Source organism: Plodia interpunctella, chromosome 12 (genome assembly GCF_027563975.2).
Source record: "Plodia interpunctella isolate USDA-ARS_2022_Savannah chromosome 12, ilPloInte3.2, whole genome shotgun sequence".
NCBI classification, from domain to species: Eukaryota; Metazoa; Arthropoda; class Insecta; order Lepidoptera; family Pyralidae; genus Plodia; species Plodia interpunctella.
The window spans coordinates 2,948,007-2,971,400 of NC_071305.1; the positions used below are offsets into that span (position 1 = coordinate 2,948,007).

The following is a 23,394-nucleotide window of genomic DNA, read 5'->3' on the forward strand; positions in this document are numbered from 1 at the left end:
TTTTAAAAACACCAAATAAAGATTGTGCTTATAATAATTTTGAATATCACCCGTTTGTTGCCAGTGTTTGTATTCTTAAGCAAGCAGCAACATTTCAAGGCTCAACATTTTTTCTGTAATCAATTTTTACCTCACGGTACCGTACATGACTGTATCCAAAGAATAATCATTATGAGTACAAAAATCTGTATACAATAATAAGTGGATATGCGCATTATTGCATAAACTAAAAGACATATCCTTGACGTATAGATTATTGTAAATTTTACCTTTGATTTTGGCGACATTTGCCTGATCCTTTTTTTTTTAATTATTTGTTTTTATTTACATAAAAGTAACCCTAAAACGACATCTATAGTGATAATCACTTTAATCCATCTTAGCGTCCTTTTGTTTCCATTTGATATAAAATACTAGGTAAGTTATTTTTATTCTAAATTGCTTATAATAAAGAAAAGCGGAAAAGAAAGCGGCAACCCTATCATATGCAATCCGCTGAATTTATTTGTTTTACTTGAGGTTCCGTCGGCAAGTAGCTAGTGTCAGATTTTAAAGCTGGTTTCTGTTAACATTCAAAATATATTATATCCCTGTCATACAGAGCGGAAGGTTTTGTTATTAAAGTTGAATGTGAAACAAATTAATAAAATTTGTATTTGTCTCTCTCTCTCTTGAGCGTGTTTCAGTAAATTTCTAGACTGTAGTGTATAAGGCGATGAGGCTCACTAAAAAATATACTTTAAAATGTTGAAGATTCGTCTGTGGCTACGAACGGCCGCCAGCCTGCGTCGACCCTTTTGGGAATTGATGCCTCTTGAGCTTTATATCCCTTGGCATCGTACGAGATCTCTGGGATTATCCTTGTCTGCCAAACGTATACAACAAGAACATTATAATTATAAGTTTGACCGCTAAGCGTGTCTGTCTGTCTGTGTACGTGGCACCGTAGCTCATCAACGGGTGAACCGATTTGGATGCGGTTTTTTTATTTGATAGCTAATTTTTATGCGGTGGTTCTTAGATGTGTGATCGAAATCGGTTCAGCCGGTCAAAAATTGTAACGAAATGAATATTAAAAGGCTTTTTAATTTCGCTCTTTATTTTATTTATTTATTCATACAATTATTTTATAAAACTCTCATGTAGCTCACAAACAATTCATAAGCTATTAACATTAAATCTAAACTGTCATCACGTTAATATTATTACGAGCGGACAGATAATTAAATGTTGCACTTCAGACGATTTCAATGAAGTAATTAATTAAATCGGACCGCTGCTGAACGGATCGTGAGATTAAAATAATTATTTGGATTATGTTGGACATGACAAAATAAAGTGTACACAGATCTGAATCAAAATCAAAAAATCAAATCATTGATATTTACCAAAGCTACAAGCTTACTACTAGCATTTCGGAACGACCACTGCTGAGAAGAAATGCCGAAAGAAACTCATTCAAACGGTCACTATCATGCCAAATGGGCTTACTATTTTTTTATATAAATTTTTATAAAATTACAATTTTTTATGTATATTTTTTTATCAGTAATATAACAATGTAAGTACACAATAAAGTACATGGTCAAAATGTATAATACTGAAACATATTATGATTGTGATCAAGTGCTGATGAAAGGGAAAAAAATCTACATTAACACTGGCAGTAGCGGCAAGAAGTGTCCTCATGAAATGTATAAAAAATAATATTATATCTTAAAATTACAAGTAAAAATAATGGTTACAATTGGTTGTAATTTTTTTACTTGTGCATGCAAATTATATCTTACATAACATAGCTTGCAGCTAGTGCCTGATTAATGACAATTAATTAAATATTTAGCAAACCAATACATTTATTTTTTTTAAAGGCATGGTATTTGGTAATTAAGGTAGTAAGATAAATATCAATACTTGTTGTATTTTTAACCCCCGACGCAAAAAGAGGGGCGTTATAAGTTTGACCGCTAAGTGTATCTGTTTGTCAGTGTACGTGGCACCGTAGCTCAACAACGAGTGAACCGATTTGGATGCGGTTTTTTTTATTTTATAGTTAATTTTGTTTTTATTTTATAGGTAATTGTGCGGTGGTTTTTAGTTTGATAAAAATCGATTTAGCCGTTTAAAAGTTGTAGCGAAATTAATATTGAAAGTCGGGTGTTTTTTGTCTAACAAATAAACTTGTTGGACACAAATGTAACATTTAATCTCTTCAACTCCTTCTCTATAACAACACTATTTTGTTACCGAACGTTGGACATTGCATAGAACAAATTTATAAAGCAATTTACTAAACAGAAGGGCTTCAATCGGTTATAGCCGGAATAATTAAGCGTATTGTTTGAATATTCAAATCATTCATTATTAAATTCTGCAGATTCTTTTTTAATTTGCCTCTTTTTTCGAGGCTATTGTTTTTCCATTACGGAATTTTATTATTTCCTCTGGCGATTGTATTTGAAAGAAGCGAGGTCGAGGGAGTAATGGGTGCTATATGGTTGATAGCAACGTCTAAAAATTGTTACAAAAATATCCAACATTAACTGCGACCCCGGCTCCGTCCAGTAATCATATTTGTATTGGAAATATTAGTTATTTAAATAGCACGTCCCAAATTTAGGTTTAATTTTTGGCCGAAATGTTTTTAAACATAAGCCGAAACTTCGGAAATCGAATTTTCAGTCATTAAAAAAGATAATTGTTTTTATCCTGTTGTTACGACCGTATCCGTACTGCATAACAATGGTACTTATAAATAAATGCGTTTCACAAATTTTTAGTTCTAGTTTTTAGACGGATAACCTTAATTAATTTATTAGAGTTCAAATTTCGACGTGATAGTCTTATTCGAGATCAAAAATATACCTACTTTATTCGTCTTCGGAAAATGTATCCTCTGCATAACCATAATTCCTTATTAGATACGGAAGCAACATTAAATTCTCAAAAATAAGATCTTCGTTTCCTGTTATAAAATAGATTTTCATGCATATTTTACCCTTTACTTACGTCGAATACCATCGTGAAAGATCTGCGTAAAAACTTCCTTCACCATGAAATATGCAGGATTTGCGTTAAACATTTTTGCGGAGAACCTTCTCCCTGGGCACACAATAAGGCTCATATTGACTTTAACATGTGTACGTGTTTGTACAATATTTTACGAAACGTGATGCCTTACGGCCCTCGCTAGGTATACGTACATACTACGCATATTTTACCTAACAAAATAACTTGAAAAAGCGTTATCGTTGTATTATACCTGTTATGACAAAATTTGAGAACATACTCGTAATTTGAATATTTTACAAGGAAATATATTTAAATGGAGTTGTTTTTTTTACATAAAAATGATTACTTTTAGACCGTTTACACATTTCAAAAAGGTTTTCAATTTCTCATAGCACATATAGTGTTAAAATAAAGACTCTCCGTATATTCCACGTTGCGTTCGGAGCTGTTACGTCTCGAAGCCCAGCGTAAAAATAACGTTAAAAATTTGAAAAGTCGGCTTCTATTTTACAACCAGCCGCTTGCCTGACGTCAACCCCTCCGGGAGTGCTTTTGTTGCCTACGAGTTATCAAGGCTACTCGTATGTGTCGATCGATTTACTCGTACGACATCCACGGGAGTGGACCTATTCTAAGGCGCAAACGAGCCCACACGCCGTGAAAATAAAGTTTTACACAAGTATGAGAGTAATAATAATTTGGTGTCACCTTATTCATATTCATATTATACAGCCTTTGGAATGTTAGATGTTAATTTGCCCCGTGAGACCCTATTAAGGTTTTAAATAATCTCAGCATACGTTTAAGGACTCCACTTTTACGTAATTTGCATTAATTTTGGGATTCCGTAAAATTTTCTGTTTTATTTTTCTTTTGAAACTGAAAGCTATTAACTTACCTTAGGCGCACACTAACTTAGTATTTCTTAGCGATAAATAAAATTATTGTAATAGATTATGCTACACTAGATATATAAATTTATTAGAAAGTTTTCCATTATATACATACATCTTTGCGGGTTTCCGGTTACATTTGGAACTGTGACGCCCCAAAGCCCAGGGGTTTCCATTACACAATGTAAGTACATTGCACACATAAAGAAATTGATAAAAAATGTGATATTAGTGCTAGCTAGTGTCTCACGCTTATTATAAGTGAATTGTTTCTTTTTTTTTACATATACTATAGACACGTGATATACACGTGATATATGATTACAGTTGAGAAATAAAAACGTATACAAGGATTTCCAAGAGCTAAAAGTAAATTATGAATGACCATGATAATAAAATGTATTCTATTTTACTTCTCATCTCGTGTCAACAAAGAAACAAAGACCAAAATAGGCTGGCTTCTTGGTAAACAAAATTTGTATCCAACTTCTTTCTATCTGTCCATCTTCATCATGCTTGTATCTCATGACTCGTAATAGACAATTGATATTTTTGTCAATTGGTATGTTGCCGCAAAACAGAATATAAAAATGGTCTGATACAACAAACATAATTATTTTGCCATTTTTATAGACAATACAGATGTACAGTACGGAACCCATCGTACACGAGTCCAACTCGCACTTGGCCGGTTTTTTAGCTATGTATCACAGTTATTTAGCTATGTATGTGTATTTCCAGAACTTCAGCGCTTTACTCCTTAGGAAAAAAATTAGATATAGCTATCAACGTGTGTGGTCGCCGCCCTACAATTGATCCACTCCATATCCTCGGGTGAACGATGCTTACTGTGAATGTCATATTTGGTTATTAAGCAATGTGAGTCCTTGACAGCTGATAGGTAATAACAGCGTTCCCATTATTTTATTTAGGTATGTAGACTGCCGGCATAAAGACTCGCGAACGGAAATACGTGTCGATGAGAGAGATAATCTATGTAGGTAGACACCATCAAATCTTTGATAATGTTACCATAAAATGGCACTAATTTTCAACCATATTATTCACAACTGTTTATCTCGCAAAATATGAACCCCACAATGTTTTACTACTCCTAACAAAGCCTTGGAAAAGTTTAATAAAATTCAAACGCGACGATAAACGTAACTATGGCATGAGAGTAGTTGGCTATTTGCGAACACTCGTCTTTCATGAATAGTGATGGGAAGGACGAGTCTGATATTGGACTTTTGAGTCAGTCTTTTTCACAGAGCGTCTATGACAACAAGATAATACTGAGTCAAAAGTAAAATAATGTTTTACGAGTATATATAGAATGCATTTAAATACATAAAAACAAGTTTTAAAACGACGACGCTTCAACGGGCGCCATCTTATCGCTTATTGTTTACGCAACACTATTTTGTTGGCTTATCTATTTATCGAATATTATTATAATCTGCCATAACTTAATGTAATAAAATCTAATTCTTATTTACTTACAAATAATATATACATGTATTTAAAATAAAGTTGTAAAACAATGACATTCGCTCGGGCGCCATCTTGTTGTTTACGTCTCACTATTTAAAGCCGAGAGCGCATCGTTCGAGCGTCACGTCGTTCCGTGGTTGTCGGCCTGTGCACATCGAAAATACTATTTGTATTACTATTGCCATATTTACTGTTGCTTACCTAGACTTATACTCAGACTTGCTTAAATTGCTGAATCGCTATTTAAATATACTAGATAATGAAATATAACTGTTGTTTTGTTTAAATGCCGACAAAACTATAATGAAACTATTATACATGACACACATTATTACGAAAATAATAATTACTAAGATGAAGAAATTAAAGAGTCTAGCAGGAATTGAACTCTTCCACGATAGTCAAGGAACTCTTCACCGCTGATTCCAGAAATTGTTCATCTCTTTATTCTTTTAAAGGAAAAACAAAAGTTCCTGTGAAGCTCGGATATTATAAGCGAAGCCTTCAGCAGTGGTTTGATTCCAGAACAGTCTTTAATCTCATTATTATTTGGATTTCTTACTCTCCTGGGTCGTTTGTTTTTTAAATTCTTGCCTTGAGTCCAGGATTTGTTTATCCTGGAGCCTTTTCCCAGCACTATTCATACCCATGCTGCATATTTATGATTTAATCAGGCAAACAGCTGCAAGCGCGCCACATTACCTCTGCTTACATGTGTCCTACATTAGTCTTGGAAAGCAGCCTACATTATTTGCCAAATGTTACAGATTCACGTGCGATATTATTGAATTTCGTGAATATTTATGACTTACGGATAGATTTTGATGCAGAGTGATATAGAATATTTGTTGACCAAGCGAACGAGGTCTAACATTATACTTTGGGCAAAAATATGTATGTATGTTTGTAATGCGATAACTTTCGAACAGTCAGTCAGATTTTTATGAAATTTAAAAGGTAAATAGTATCTGTTAATAGAAGTTCGTGGCGAACAACCTAGTTATAGTCATTCTGCTTTAAGTATGACCGTTACTTAAACCAGTCTTCTTCTTAGTTTGTAATTCCTTTATCTAAAATATCCATACCCTAACCCTTTCCTTGTCAAATATATTATTGTCAATTCATAAAGGAATCTGACATGATATTTACAACTGCCATATCATCTAGCTACCCTCATAATAAAGGACAAGGCCGCCCGGCCGCCGGCAGGACGCTTCTCTCAATAGGCCCTTCAGGCACCTTGAACAATATACCGCTCTGGCCATTTTTCGAGTAACGCTGAAAGCCAAGGTTTGTTCCCACCTGGGAGCCCTTTGAGCTGTTACTGTCTCGGCTGTACGATCCTTGCGACTGTCGCCATATTTCCTCCTATTCAGCAGTAATAGTTGCGTAGCGATCAACTACAAGTAGGCTTCGATTAAAAAGGACAAGAATTTCTCATTGTGCATATGCACAATGAGGAATTCGTGGTTCCGCCATAGAATAGAATCACTCCATATCTTCCCGTGGATGTCGTAAGAGGCGTCTAAGGGACATATAGCCTTATTATTTATACACATAGGTAGTGTTGCCCAGCTATACTAGCTGACACAACAATACAATTCCTAAGGAGAATTGACGTCATGCAGGTGGCCAGTTGTAACGTCACAGTCGAATATCCGAAATGTTAATGGGCTGACCCCGGTATACAAATGCGAAGTTGAGAGAGAGAGAGGACAAGATTTTCTCAGTACCTATTGCAGACATCGTCATTATTTATTGCATACCGTGGCATTATCGTCATCCAATAAAACACAGAAATTTTACCGTCACAATTAAATAAAAGGGGACAATAAAGAAGTCCCAACCGTCTCTGCTACTACTCAAGCTTCATAATTAATTGGATAACGCCATCTGTTCGTTGTTTGATAGAGTTATTGTAAACCCGTGACGTCACTCGGCTTGCGATAATACAATAATATGTTTAAACTTAATCCAATTGCTTATACACAGTTAGTGGAAGATGTATCGGGTTTGACTTTAAAACCGAACTGTTTTGTACTTCTCCGCAGCGGTGTAGGGTGGCGTCGCTGTTAAAGAAATCCGGGATAAGTTTATAATGTATTTTATATGGCGTTGTATTCTTGAATTCGTAATGGATAATAACTTTATCCTTGCCATAAAATACTAGGATTATAGGATTTCCTTTAAAAGGAAATTGGAATTGTGATAAAAATTTCGACAAAATTAACCGTTATATATCATAAAACCCAACAGTATTTTTTAAGAAAACTTAAATATATAAGTAATATTATGCGAAATTATGTCTATCTGACAAGCTTTCAGGGCTGAACCGCTGTGACGATGTTGATTGAATTTGGAATAGATAAAGTTGACCCAAGGTCAAACATATTCAGAACATCGCGTCGCCTTTTGGCTTTTCCGTTTACAAAATATCCATAATGTACATATGAAACGATGACCACCCTACTCATTGGGTTGTCACAAGAGACAAGCGGTGCGGCGGGGGCGGAGTCTCAGATTTACTGCGGGAACTTACGAGCCTCTTAATTTATAAGAGACTTTCTTGGCGCGTAAATAACTATGAGCGAATACGGTAACGCAAACAAAAACTATGCGAGTTCGTTACCCGAGGTATTCTACTGGCATCTGGAGTTGGAACAAATATATAAGTATACTAGCTCTTGGCCACAACTTCGTGAGTAAAAATCCGTTACCCCTGGGAATTTCAGGAAATCCCTTCTTAGTGCTAAACTTCTATCTAAACTTGTTTTTATGTACAATGTCCTAGGAACCGACACACCAAATTTCAGCTTTCTACGACCAGTAGTTGCGGCTGTGGGTTGTCTGTCAGTCAGTCAGTTACTCAGTAACGAAAGAGTTTTATATATATAGATGTTAAGTATCACATACGTTGAGTGATTTCAAATGTCCGACATAATCCCAACTAGTTGATCAACTCGTAGACCAACTCGTGTGGTAGTCTAGTGGCCAAGACAGACCGCACGGTCCGTGCCACTTGATCGAGTTCGTATACCAATCTTATTCATACAGCACAGTAGTTTTTATATTTATACATTGTGAGGCAACCTGCCCACTGGTTGATATGGAATATATGTAGAATGGGCCACTGTACTCTGAGACTAGTTATGATTTTATATAGAACTTTAAATAACACATGACTCTCTGATTTGTTACGATGCCACTTCAACATCGCGATTGGAAAAAAGGACTCTATATAAAAAGTAGTTTGTGCCAACCCTAAATGAGCCTATAAAAACATTTGGTTCAGCAGGTTTGAAAGCGAATGTGTTTGTTTTTTGTTGAAAACAACTATAGTTAGCTTCATATTTGCTTGTTTTATTAGTATTTCCATGGTCATGTATGTAAGTTAATTTTGTGAAATATGTTTTTTATTTTTTGCAAAGAAATATAATGTGTCCGTGCCTTAAGAGAAGAACCTCTTTTAAAAGTAATTTCCTTTACGTATAATAACCCCAATCACATCACGATACTAACAAAGGCCGAGTGATTTGGCCGAAAAAAAGACTTAATAACATTAGCCCATAAACTTTTGTACGACAAAAATGAAAGCAATCAGTTAACACGCGGAAAGTTGTTTCGCAAGTAATTGCACCCTTTTATTTATCAAGTTATGATTTCCCTTCTTCTTCTTATCGTGTCTCTTTCTCTCTCTCTCTTTCAGCTGTGATTTTTCAACCGGCCACCTCCTCCTGCCCAATGCCCTTTCTCCTAGAACAAGTTTCACCTACTTTCGCTGGGCCTTCAAAGATGAAATTGTCAATGTCACTTGAGTTTCCTTGACATTATTATAAACATCCCCCGATGGTGAACCCAGGATCGTCTCCCAGCAAAGGAACTCCTGTACTGCTTACTGCACGGATATGTTTCTTTTGTCACGTGTCGAATTTTAAGTAACGATAGTGTCAAAAACAAAAAAAAAGGAAAAGAAACTCATGCCACGATAATCGATTTTTATCTTGAAAGAACCCGGAATCTAACCCGAAAAGTGGCATAATTACTAATATTAAACTCCACTTTAACATTCTCAAGACATAAAACACTAAAGTTGTGTATTTGAGTTACTTGCAAATGGAGGTTCTTCAAGCCAATTTTAATAAGAAAAGCAATATGTGCCGTAACTAATTGACCGGACCGAGCGGAGAGTACCATTATTGTAAACAACAAGCTTCCCCGATGGTAATTAACTTCCTCGTCTAATTGCCATGAATACGTTTAACATAAATCAACATGACTTGCTTGAAAATATTCAAAGTTACACCGTTTTTTCGTTTTTAGCCGTTGAGAACGGTGGCGTGCGTATTCTATACTATATTATTGACATAAACTCGTTTATGGAATGCATTGCCGTCTGAAATTCGCAACGCCCAAACCTTGTCATCTTTTAGGAAGCAAGTACAGTCTCATTATATTAGTCTTCTTTAATCTATTATATATTTATTCATTGTTCTATAACAACAATATTTACGCTTGTATGTTTATATATTTCTTCTATATCTTTTTTATTTTAATATTTTATTTTTTGTCTTATTTATTTATTTAATACTGTTAAGTTTACTGCACCCTCTTAGTTGGCTGGAAGAAATTGCATTAGCGATAAGTCCGCCTTTGCACTCATTATGTTTGAATATCTTGTTGTAACTTATAACTCCTTTGTGAATGTTGCAATAAATAGTTTATCTATCTATCTATCTAAATACTACCAAAGATAAACAACTTAAATTTGCGAGCGTATAGGCATAACAAGTCTGGTACGAATTCGGAATCTCGCACCGAGGAGGGATCCGTTCGTTCCGTTATTTTGTGTTACATATAGTTTTCGGATTTTCTGTTCTATTTTTACCTTTTCAGGTACGGAACCCTGTATTAGGCAATGACAGATGCATGACGCCATGATAAAATCTGACGCCATATTAAAAATGTTTATTCTTCTTTTTTAATTGATCTTCTGTTATTTATTATTAACAAGAAAGCAAAACGAAGCAATAAATTAGTGCGATTTTGTGTGGAAATAGGTAGTTGAAAGGGTGGAGACTCTGCAAAGTAACACAGGTTAGATTACCTATTTTTTGCTGCGGTCAGAGCCACAGACAACATCAAGTATTTGAAAATAAAGAAAAATAATTATCAGAAAAGCTACCATAAATATACGTGCCCAAAAGTCAACGTCGAATGGCAATTCACTTTACTTAATTTCCACCGTTTATTTCATAAGCATTGTTCGATAAAAACCATTTCCTAAAACAAAAGTTTTGTCAACAAAATCTTTGCCCTTTTTCTTTGAAAAGAAACGAGATTAAAATGTATTATTCTACACCGAAAAAATGTGCTGTAAAAAATATCATTTAAAACATTGTTATAAAATATTCTAGTCACCTTGATAAATTTTGCGAAGTGAATTAGATTATTGAAAATCAGTTATATTCTAATCTATATAAGCGCTATACACACTCGTCCATAAGGATTTAAAACTGTGGTACCTAGACAACAAAACGCACAAAACATAGCAAGGTGGATGTGTGTTGGGCCATTAGGCATTCATTTTAATATGACCCCAGATATAAAACAGTATACTATAATGTATTATTTACATAAAAACCGGTCAAGTGAGTGTGACTTGATAATAGAATTCCGCATATACGCATACTTGTAAATATGTAAATACTACCAAAGATGACACAACAGCTTACAACAGCACAACAAATCGGGTGCGAATTCGGAATCTCGCACCGAGGAGGCGTCTCATTCGGCTGTGGCGTTATTGAATTTTTTTATAGGAAGCTCAAGTTTTGTTAAAAAACGAGAGCGACCTGGCCGAAAATGTCCTCTATAATGTTTTCAATGTGAGGCAGAGGGCATATTGGAGTGAGTGTCTAATGGCCGACCCGTAAATGTGGTAGCTGGAACACCTGTACAAAACAGCAGCTTGTTTTTAAAAATCAATTAAGAGTCTTTTATTAAGCGTGGTTCGTGTACAAAGCGTTGTTATTTTGTAATTTGTGCAAAATTGCGTTTTTTTTTTATCTATTAAAAAAGCTGTGTCGGTGAATTAGTACTTGAAATTTAATTAAGTACCTATTTAAAAATCATTTAGAATTTCCTTATTTTAAAATAATACTAAGCACATTTTCATAGAAAGCAAGATTGTACTAAAAATCGTTATTTAACTTGACCAGCTATTTCATTTAGAATAAAGAAATTGTAAAAGTTAAGTTATTATATGCAGTAATTACTTACATTAATATATTTTGAATAGTATTTAAAAGCAAATTCCTCTCTTAGCAGATAAATAATTACGTACAAGGTAATGAATAAAACATTGTCCATTTAATCAAATGCTTTTAATATTTTTTCTGATTCTGTTTTTCGGAATACAAATTAAAGTTATTTGTGAGATAAATCTTAATACATTTTTTGTAAAATTTAGTTGTTGGTATTATAAAAGTACAAAGGTGTACTATGTTACAGTAAGTATATAGGAAATACAGTAAATACTCGCAGGTAGTATGAGAAAAATTTAAAACATATTTAGGTACACTCAATTTTTTTCTCACTAATCCTAACATGTAAACTGTTTTCACGTATTTTTTGTTGAATTTGGTTGAAAATAAATCAAATAAGTACATCACATGTCTATTTTAACATTGCTGTAAAATTATAAAAATATTGATGCTTAAATATAAGACTTGTACGATAAAACTGAGATGAATTTGTGAGTGAGTCCAAAATGCTACAAGTGACAGCGTAAACCATAGTAAAAAATATTTATCGATAGTTCCGAGTCCTTGTCGTCCAATTACAGTATCGATGTCGATGATATAGTATTGGGTAATTAATTATAATACTTTTGATTTGAGTTATTGTAACTAATTTTCAAGATCAACTAAAGATTATTTCGCAAAAATTTGCAGAAGTTGATGATACATTTAAATACACGAATAATTCTAATTAGTTAAGTCAGAAACACCACATATTATACATTTAACATTGAAGCTTTGTGGGAGCATGTTGATTGTACATATCAACTTTAATGTTCTTATGTGTCACTGTCAGACATCAATTACGTAAGTAACAGATCTTAGAAGTAGTAAGTAGCTAATAGATATAGAAATAGAAATATTACCACAAATAGGTTTACGCCTGGAGGCAAACAGAGTGTCAAACCCAACTATTATTTCCGATATCGAAATAAATTACAATACTAACTTTATGGTTACATTCAAGAAACAAAATATTAATCACTTGTTTATTAAGTAAATATATACTAGATTGTTTATGTGTATTTGTTTAGGATAGCAAAAACTCAATGTAAGATCACATTTACGAAAATTGATTACATATATTATACTTTAGCGACTCATCAAATAGGTTTTTAAACAGAAAAAAGTTGCGTGTATTGTATACATATGTATTTATTTATTCCCATAACAACTCTTCTTCCTTCATTTTAATAATTACTATATTCCAAATAAGCGCACATTTAAGTAAAGTTAATTTCCTTTCAAGTCCTTAAAATTTAGCTAAAATTAAAAGAAAATCGAATAAATTCAGTCTTACTCGCGAATTACAAACATTGCATCGATCGGCTTATCTTCTAAGGGAAAACAACATGGCGAACTCACAACAGCTAGTGGAATTACAAATTTATATTGTCTCGTCCGCGAAAGTGTTAAATAAACTGCCCCCGTTATTCATAAAAAGGTAGTTTAAGTTCAAGTATGTTTCTATCATTTTATGAATATTATTTATGAAAAGGGTTCATGTTGTTCATAAGTTAAGATGGCTTATCAACCGACTGCCGAACCAAGTTCGACAGTTAAAACGAATCCGGAATAAAATATCTTCGAACTGTGAACTAGGCAGGACAATATCAGACAGAATCTAATTGACAGACAGACGGACGTGTCGTAACATAACGGGCAGATTTTCTTTTCCTCAAATTGATCGACTCCAATAGTGTTTATATTTCTTGGGATCACTTTTATTGTAGGTTTTTTCCTAACTCTAAAGTTTGAACGTTTTGGGCAAAAAAGCATGAGTTACCAGATGGTAAACAACTGTTGTATTAGTAAAAATAATAATAAAAAAGCCATATTCAAATATCAAAATGGCTGATAAATGCTCAAAAATATTGTATAAGTTACAATTACATGTAATAAACTCTTTTCATATCATGTTGCTAAAATATAATGAGGCCACAAATAATCCACAACCTTAGAAAAAAATAATCATAAACAAAATTCGCTCTCAATCGTCACGTCCATAAACAAATTTCAAAACCAATAACAAAATATAAGTACAATGCCATACAATTCATTCAAAACAAATAAAACATAAATGCAAGTATTGAGTAATTGAAAATCAGTTCTTAGTAATATATCAGATCTAATAAAATGTTTAGTTGTCATTTATAATAAATTATAGGATAGGACAATTAATTCTTATAGCTAAAGACTTTTAATTAATAAGTATGTGATGACACCTTTATAATTACAGCTTGTTCAATACACAAATTATACTAAATACATATAAATAATAAATACATATCATTTTGTACTGTTAGTCCACACTGGTCAAATATGGCAGTTACTAATTATCACAATTGTCCAAATCATATACCAATTCTACCAATTGGCAGGTAAATTCAAATTTGGCAACACTGGAAAAAATATTTTCAACAGCGAATTTTCAACCTTAATAACTGGAGTGTATAGTTCAAAATCACACGTACTGCCGTGGCGCTGTTGCACCGTTTTTTCTGGAATGTGGCAATGTGTCGTCATTGCCAGTATTGTTGTTGTGAATAAAGGACATTTCTACCCCTCCATCTCCTCCCTAGAATCAAAAGTATATAGATACAGTATCACGTCTATAACCTTACGGGGTAGAGAGAACCGAGAGTTACGAATCTAGAAGACACGATTAAGTTAATTACGGGCTTAAAATATCAGTAGAAGTTAGATAGATAGCTAGGCGATAGGCTTAACCTGTCTCCAGTTTAGTCCTTTCCCTTCATTGACCTTTACAATCGACACAAGTGGAGAAGCTCGTTGGATCATTTTATGTCTTTCTTTCGCTCCCAACTGCATGCTACTGGCTAATATTATTCAAAATTATGTTTATAAACTTCATGATTTGATTGTGAAAGTATGTTTACCAACTTTCAGATTTTTATCTTGAAAATTGTATGAAGTCCCATACAATCTTTCACCCCCCTTTTGAAGGGGTTGAGGGTTAATTTTCAGAAAAATCTGAAACACTTATTCATTAATTTGATGTAAACAACTAAAATCCAAATTTTCAAGTCACTAACTTCAACGGTGTAGAATTTTCATATAAAATTTTTTCACCCCTTTCACCCCCTTCGGGGTAGAATTTCCAAAAACCCTCTCTTAGTGCTCGCCTATACTCCCTAGGAAACCTACATTCCAAATTTCAGCTTCCGAGTTTCGGCTGTTTCGGCTGTCAGTCAGTCAGTCATCGAAGAGTTTTATATATATATATATATATATATATATATATATATATATATATATATATATATATATATATATATATATATATATATATATATATATATATATATATATATATATATATATATATCGATTTATCATACCTCTGCATGCATCGGGTTGGCAGTGATGGTGATGGGCACTTTAGCTGGCATGTAGCCGTTGGCACCGCCGCTCTCAGGCACTGATTTTTCTTCTAGAATATAATATACAAGTAAAATAAATGATCAGTGAAGACAAATTAAATTATACGTTTTTGTATGGTTTTTGGTGATTTTACGAACAACTTTACCGCGAGTTCTCAGAGTACATGCTCACTTAAAGATTTAAATGTAGCTTAGCTTTCCAATGTTCCAGACCTTAAAGAGAATGGCTAAATAACTATGTATCATATTATCTGATTGTTAGTTAACACTATTTTTGTGCCATCAAGTTTATTTAAATATTTTTTTACAAAAATTACATTCTTGACACAAACTTATTAATTGTTAGAGAGATTTTATTGCATTCAATCATGTCCATACAATGAACGGTTGAGGAGTTCTCTCATCGGGAGCCATACCTGGGTGCACCATCTGGTCATGCTTATCATAATAATGCATTGTCATCAAAACTAAACGTGTGTACAAATTGTCAGCTCAATCGGAAGATATCTGCTTCAAAATTGACCTCCAAGTTTCCACCCGAACATACATGTTCATATACATTGCAAGTTAAATAAAAGCTTGTAATGAGGTCTTACTATTGGCAGGTCGCTTCGCGCGGCGACACAACACCAGAGCGACAGCAAGCACGACGAGTAGCGCTGTGGCTCCCACGGCTCCTCCGGCAGTGATGAGAGTCCGGGGAGCGCCCGAGTCAGGTTCGAGGTCCTGCGGGGCACGTTCCCGAGGTGTCTCCTCGGTCACGCTCTCACGGAATGTTTTTGCTTCCTAAGAATGATTTTATTTATATGTACCTCTATTATGGTATTACTTACTGATAAACAATCTATGACATCAAAAACATGCTGTACAAAACCCAAGTCTCGCAGCTCAGTTTTTCTACCGTCAAAAGTTGTGATGTTGTTGTGATCCATGTTACCAAGTCGATTTATTAATTTAGTCCCTACTTAAGGGACCTTCTGTCTTAAGTTATTACGCAAGTTATTATCATATCAATATTAAAAATCTTTTAGGTTTTAAATAAATAGATCGACTTGGCCATCGCATGAAAACACAATGTATCTTACAAATAATACATATTATATTAGATTGTTTAGTCTATGGCGCCCCACGCGATTGAAACTCTCGTCTCTCAAACGAATGTGTAATTTTTTTTCATATTTCAACATATTTTCCTATGAGAATGTTGTTCAATTTCATGGGCTGAACACACACTTTCCATTATACAATGATTCATTAACTACAAATGTAACTTTGTAATTTCCTATATTTATATGGGATTACAAAGTTATTAATGCAGTGAAATTCCAAAATATTTAAGTTTTCCTTTGATTTAGACACTAAACACTAATTGTATTCTAAATTTTGATGATCGGTCAGTCAGTGAGTCACTCACTAGTGACAAAATCAAGAAACTTTAACAAGTTAAAACGCTTTAACTACTGGTTCAATATTTATGAAATTTGAAATTTACAGAGTTTATACAATACCTACTTAGTTACTGAAAATGCAGGCTTCCTGTTTTATCCATAACGAAGTTATTGGGGTTCGAAATTGACCTGAATTGTTTCGAGAAAAGGATGGTACGGCCGGCCGTGCCTTTTTTTGCTCTACTTGCGGGGGCACTGCCGTGCCCCCAGATTATAGTAATACTTACTGATAAACAAATATTCATGCTGTGGACTTGTGCAATTGATTTAGACAAATTGCTGATATTTCTATTTTATTATGTATATATTGTATGAAATAAAAATAATTTATTTCGGGCACAAACCTACTCAGTACTATGTGGGTACTATTGTTTTTCGATGTATACCCATTATGGAGTGAATTAAGAAATGACAATGGAAATCACTGCAATGCTATTTTTTCACTTCTCATATTCCTAACATGGTTCCCTATATACTGCAAACTAAACTAACGGTGAATCAGGATTGTAAAAAGTTAAAACTAACCTTGATAGTACTAAAGTTGGACGGCGCCTGTGCAGTGTAGGCGAGCATCTTGAACTCGTACTTCGTCCCCGACTGCAGGTACGACACGACGGCAGACCGCGCCGCCGCGCCGTTGGGCACCATCCACTTCTCGTACTGTCCAGCCGTGGACACCGTGCGATAGTACACGTAGAAGCCTTCCGGCTGGATGCCCCCTTCGTCGCTGTACCACTATGGGTTGTACAATAATTTTGAACGTTCCTATATGTTGTATTAGGAATATCCTATATGTTATGTTTGTAGTTGGTATAACAGATTTGTCATAATATCATTATATTTTTTACAAGAATTTAGTTTTCAGTTTATTCTAGTCAAGTTTCTCTTTGTAGTGAATGACAAAGCAAGTCCTACCGAGCCACCTGAGGTCTATTAAAAGTGCTTTTATATCGTATATAGCGCACGATAGTACAAAATATACTGCACGATAGATAGATATCAGGCAACACCAACGTATTCATTGACGAATCCCTTATTTAGACTCAAAATAGTTTTTAGTACATTGTCCGCACCAGGATCAGTGGCTCCCAGTTGCATTCTCAACTGAGACGCACAGAACCTCGGAGGCCACTTGAAATCAAGTCTATATTAGTTTGTTTTTACGACCGCCTGTTTCGTTTGGATTACACTACCTCTACTACTAATACTTACAGTCCAATTGAGCAATACGCTGGTTGGCGACAGAGGCTTGACTGAGATGAGAGTAGGAGGTGCCGGAGCAAGGAACCCGCCCTTCTTCAGGAAGAAAGAGGCACTGCTCGGTCCTTGCTTATTGTCCTTGTTGGAGTACACGGCTGCCACGCGAAACCTGGTAATCATTGTTTATTTTTTAACCCGCGATACAAGCTTAGAGCGTAGTTAATTATATTATTATTTACATCTACTTTTCCATTCTATTTCTCCCAAACACGGTCTTGGAGAATTTTACTGTTTACGCGGGCTTGTGGCCAAACATAATCAGCTCTTATTAAGTTCTCTCTTGTTATGTCTCTAGGAATTCCGTCACAAGTCCTAGTCCGGTCCTTGGAAGCCTCCATGTATGGGGATATAGGTCCAACATGTCAAGGTCTTGTGAGACGTTTGTTCTAATATGTAGGTATGGGACACAATCCAAAGCATGGCCACAAGCACACCGTGGAAATGACCACGACCAATTTTTAAAAAGCGCAGGGCTATTGAGGAATATAATGTTTATTAGTATTATTTATAGATATTCCCTCTATTATAAATGCGAAAGTGTGATTTGATGTTTTGAGTAGATGTAAATAGAGACCCGGACAAACAAAAGACTATTTTTTGGTTTCACAAATTTTCACAATATTTGATAATTAAAGATATTTCGCAGAGAGAGTCTGCCAATTTGCCGAAATGAACCCACGGCACAACGTGACAACTCTGCTTACACATTTGTATTTGCTTGTATGATAAGATTTTTTTAAGTTACATGTTGTTATCATTATTTTGTGTTGAGGTGTTTAATTTTTGGCAATAAATGTTCATTCATTAATTCATTCATCAATAACATTGCGGTAAAGTTGACGTCGCGTCAAAATGCCACACTGTCATTGGTTAGTGTTGTTCAACATTGAAAAGGTAATTTCAAACCGATACTTTTAAATATCACTTCATTACTTAGTCTTTACGAATCACGATTTTCGAAGAAATAATATTTTAAGCAATCACGTGTCTTTCTATTCGTATAGTTACTCACTTGTAAGAATTGTTAGGAATTAGCCCATCGATCTGATGGGAGTGGGTGAGGGGTTGTATCCTGTAGGAGTCTGTCTGCCACTCCACCTTATCTGTGGAACTATTCGAGTTCACCATCCGGTATTGAATCTGCAACAAAAAAATAAGTATATAATCGATATTCACACATATTGGAGGAACTAAAGAGACCGGTTGAATGCAGGCCGCTTTATGCTTCAATGTTGTCGTAAGTCGATGAAGTTTTCCGCCATGGAAGGTTATTATCATCTGGTAGGCGACCGGTCATGAAATCACAGACTCACTGAATTATACAAAAATTAAATATTGTTTTTTTGTTTCTAGTCACCATAGCCGCTAAATGAAACCGGAAACGCGTGACCATCTCCTGTAGATTTTTGTTTAGATGGATCTCATCCCTTTTTTTCTCATAGATAAATGTATGTAATAGTTTAAAAAATTTCTAAATCCGTAATCTGTTGGATAGAGCTCTCATAGCATAGTCCAGAGATACAATTTTTGTATCTTAACCGTACCAAAAATAAAAATTGAAAATAAATTGTTTTTATATATTTGCATCATTATTGCATCATCATTAGTGTTAATATTTTGGAGATATCGGTTTTGTTTGTTTAAAAGCACTAATCTCTCAACATAAGACTGAAACTATTATTATGTATACGATAGCCAAATTTATGAGAAATACTAATTTCCCGGGGGAATTCCGGGCCTCCGGGCGCGTCTGATTATGATATACGAGTAGTGCTGAAGATATTGTTTAGAATTTCACGCGTTTCCTTGAGCTACATCACAAAAAATATTGTAGTAGGTGGAAAAGGTTAAATAAATTTTACACTGTCTAAAACCTAATTATTACTTACTATTTAAACTATCTCGATATTTATTTATTGACTGACATATTAATAATATTGGTTTTGAAGCGGTCGTGACATAATGGATAAAGACCGCCCGAAGCCAGTCTATGAAGTTCGAATCCTAAGTGCTATGTGAGTTTGTATACCTGACTCTTGTTTTCATAGACCACCACTTGCTTCCAGTGAAGGGAAATATAATGAGAAAACCTGTACTCTAGTCGATAATTCATCATCTATAGAGTAAAATGAAGAAGGCAATGGCAGACCATTAATAACTGCCAAGAAATTCGTTATGTGTGCATTTCATATCTTTGCATTCCATTTAATGACCACGGCCCTTAGCCATAAGACAACAGACTGAAGGAAGAGAATACTAATAATATATACAAATTCACAAAACTAAATACTGAGAGTCTATTTGTCACGCTTACACGGCTAAACCAATGGACCAATTTTGAAAAAAAAATTTAAAAGACATTTTAGAAATACAAAAATGCCACCATATTGAGATTCTTTTGGTGTCTTTTTGCAGCAGTGATCATTGAGAAATTCTATTCAGTACTTAATATATAGATCAAAGAACTTTCTTTAATAAAGTAAAAAAAAAACAATAAATGTTTTATCTTCTGAATCTGAGTAAAAGATTAAATTCTCTCTGGCCTGTAAAGATTTCATTTTCTGGCATTTAAAGACTCTTTCTTTTGCACTAAAAGATTGAGTGCATTTGTTTTTATATAATCTGTGAATAAGGTCAAAAGCCAATTTCTATGTACTTTCCTTTTTTCCTTTCTTGTTATCGTTTTTAGGTCCCTTTATAAATCAGACTATTGTTTTGTGCTATTTACGTAATTTTACTATTCGGCCCCTTAGTAACTATATTTAGGAACGAAGAAATGTTTTTAACACCTACCATTTCTTCTTCTTTCTTTCATGTCATCTTTTTCTTTCTTAATTTGCGTTCATATTCTCCACTTGCACTACACTCGCGCACAACGGCAATCATTGTTGTAACTACTTTATTGATTTTAATTAGAGAAATAAATGAATTTGAATTAATAATATAATAAATGTAGTATAATTATATTATATTTTAACCTTCATTCTTCTATTAAATATACGAGTATTTCGCCTTAAAACTAAAAAAGAGACGTAATATGCACAGATTAGGTCTAAGTAAGCACATAACATGAACACACACATACCCAAAACAGTTGACAAATTATGAAAACTAGTAAAACAATTTGGAAATATGTATCATAGACGTCCATATGACTTAACGATGTTGTAGTGACTACACCATAAATTTCTATGGTCATACCATTTGGTCAAAATCGTAATAGGATCCTAATTTACCTTAAAGAATTCAACCGGCATTCCCCTGTTAGCATGGGTCCATGTCAGCATGACGCTCTCGTCGGAAAACCGGGTCACGTTGGGCCGAGAAGGTGGCACCAGCTCTATAACAAACAAAACAGTTTGGCCCTGAAATCCACTACTCCGAGGCGACGAAGGGAGACATGAAGCTGATAGCAATAGCATTTCTAAAGATGGTTGTAGTCAAACGGTAAATTGTAAATAGGCTGCAAGCGGTTGTAATAATAAGGTTCATTTTACCGCCTGACCTCAATCCTTCTCGGGAATTCTAGTGTTGCCTAAGCTACCTATATAATATCTCGTACGACATCCACTGGATGATATGACTATACTATTATTATATTATACTATTATTAGTATCTCAGAGAACTGTTAGTCTCTGAAATACTAAATGTTCTGTGTTATTCTAGAAACCCAACTCACGTTTCCTCTTTTTGTGCTTCTTTGAAGGTTGTGAGCCGTGCATGCTCTTAGAGGATTCTGCTGCATATTCCTGCAAATAAAGAAGTTCAGCTCAAGTATAAGTCCTTTTATCTTTATACCTAGAAATTATTATATTATATATTAGTTATTTTATACCTAGAACTGTGCAAAACATTTATATTATTTTATCATTAATCATTAATGTATCTGGCTGGGTAAACTTTGCTGTTTTTCTCTTTTGTTATTGTTAATTTTGATATCCTCGACACAGGCTCGCCTAGTGAGGAAGTCATAGATGCTAAATATTGTTTTTCAAAGTTCTGTAATAGCAATGCTTAAAATTTCCTTTTATGCAATTTTCTAAGTATGGATGTATTGCAGTATAATTACTATTTTTTTCCTATTGGTATATTTTTTTGTCAATTATATATTTTTTTAAACTGCCTTGTACCTCGACTCCGCTATATTAGCTCGATGTGCTCCATAATAAACTTTGATTCCATCGATAAGATATTTCAAAATAATAAGTGGTGTGGTGATAAGTAATTAAAAATGGCGCTAACTTTACCAAAAACTTGGTTGACAGCTCGTCTGCTGATATAACGTGCCCCACCCCAATACAGTAATTAACGTAGCACAAGCAAATTTTAATGGCTCGCGTCTTCGACAACATAAAAGAAATCCCGCAGCATTATGAGGCATTTTAAGGGTAAAGGCACCTTTGTCGATAGTCGATTGGCATGCGTCGATTACGCATATTTATTTATTCTTCTACTCGAAAACAATTTCAATCAAAAATAAAACACACACAAAATCATTCGTGGGACGTCATATATGCAGTGTAAGTCGTCGTCGACGACAGTCGATTTTACCCTGTGGATTGTGGCTGTCAGAGCCTATAAGGTTTTAAAAAGGAATGAAAATTAAATTAGTAGTTCTAAGGTCATATAATCCTTCATAGCAAATTCTCTAGACTTGCGAACAAACCTCAGTTGGACAGCTAGTTAATAAAGTTTAATTTGCCACGTCCACCCGCCACACTTTATTTAAACGAGTCTGTTTGCGTTTGCAAGTTTTTCATTAACTCAGTTGATACGAAAATATGGTTTCGATTAAATTCCGGAGCGCAGCGGGATCCGAGGGCTATTCTACAAATATTGCACTATCCTATTCACAGAAATCTGAATTATATATAAACTAGAAATGTCATTAATGTGCTATATCCTATATGACAATGAAAGACTCCCTGGTCTCACTAAAAACAAGTGTAGTTCAAAAATGCAACAAAATTCAGATTTGTTCAAAAAAATCGATTAAATAGGAAATTTCCTGGATTTTATCACTCCCGCGTGCAGCATTAACATTTATATTTAGACATTGACAATGACAAGTCTTCCATAGCATGACAAATGGTATTGACCTATGCACCATGGTCACGTGTGGTCTTCTTTCTGGTGGGCCATCTACTTTGCATAATCTCTTATTTGAGTGTGTGTTTACACAAGTATTCCGAAAATATTGGACTTGGATCCAATTCTAACATAACTCATGTCACTGCTACCACAGCATAATATAAAGTACTAGCGTACTACAACCTATCACAGCCCAAAGATAAAAATTCGCGGAAATTGGTATTCATGGAATTCAACTTAAAGTTTCGGAAGGACGAGTGCTATGCCTTTTCTTTATTAATTTCCAGATTTCTATGTTCCTGTTCCACAAATATTGCTCTATGCTGACTACTCACCAGTGACTACTTGCAACTTGCAAGACTAGCGGGGAATTACGTCAATTTCGTGCCCAGTCATGTTTGCAATTTCAAAAGCAAACTAAAGTCTGAAGGCGAAAGACATCATGTTGGAAATGGTTTTCAAACTGATATTTATTGACCGATTTTACACAAC

General features: G+C 34.4%; 1 protein-coding gene across 1 annotated transcript in view; it reads right to left on the reverse strand.

The window, feature by feature from the left end:
* Window positions 1-11,767: 11,767 nt before the first annotated feature.
* LOC128674419 (interference hedgehog-like) overlaps window positions 11,768-23,394 on the reverse strand; it is a 46,230-nt gene continuing 34,603 nt past the window's right edge. The window contains exons 9-16 of the mRNA XM_053752931.2: window positions 21,491-21,560; window positions 21,047-21,150; window positions 18,823-18,950; window positions 17,763-17,919; window positions 17,076-17,285; window positions 15,699-15,888; window positions 15,061-15,152; window positions 11,768-14,276 (exon numbers count right to left, since the gene is read on the reverse strand). Of these exons, the coding sequence (XP_053608906.1) occupies window positions 14,163-14,276; window positions 15,061-15,152; window positions 15,699-15,888; window positions 17,076-17,285; window positions 17,763-17,919; window positions 18,823-18,950; window positions 21,047-21,150; window positions 21,491-21,560 (1,065 nt within the window). The 3' untranslated portion in view covers window positions 11,768-14,162. The remainder of the gene's footprint in view (window positions 14,277-15,060; window positions 15,153-15,698; window positions 15,889-17,075; window positions 17,286-17,762; window positions 17,920-18,822; window positions 18,951-21,046; window positions 21,151-21,490; window positions 21,561-23,394) is intronic.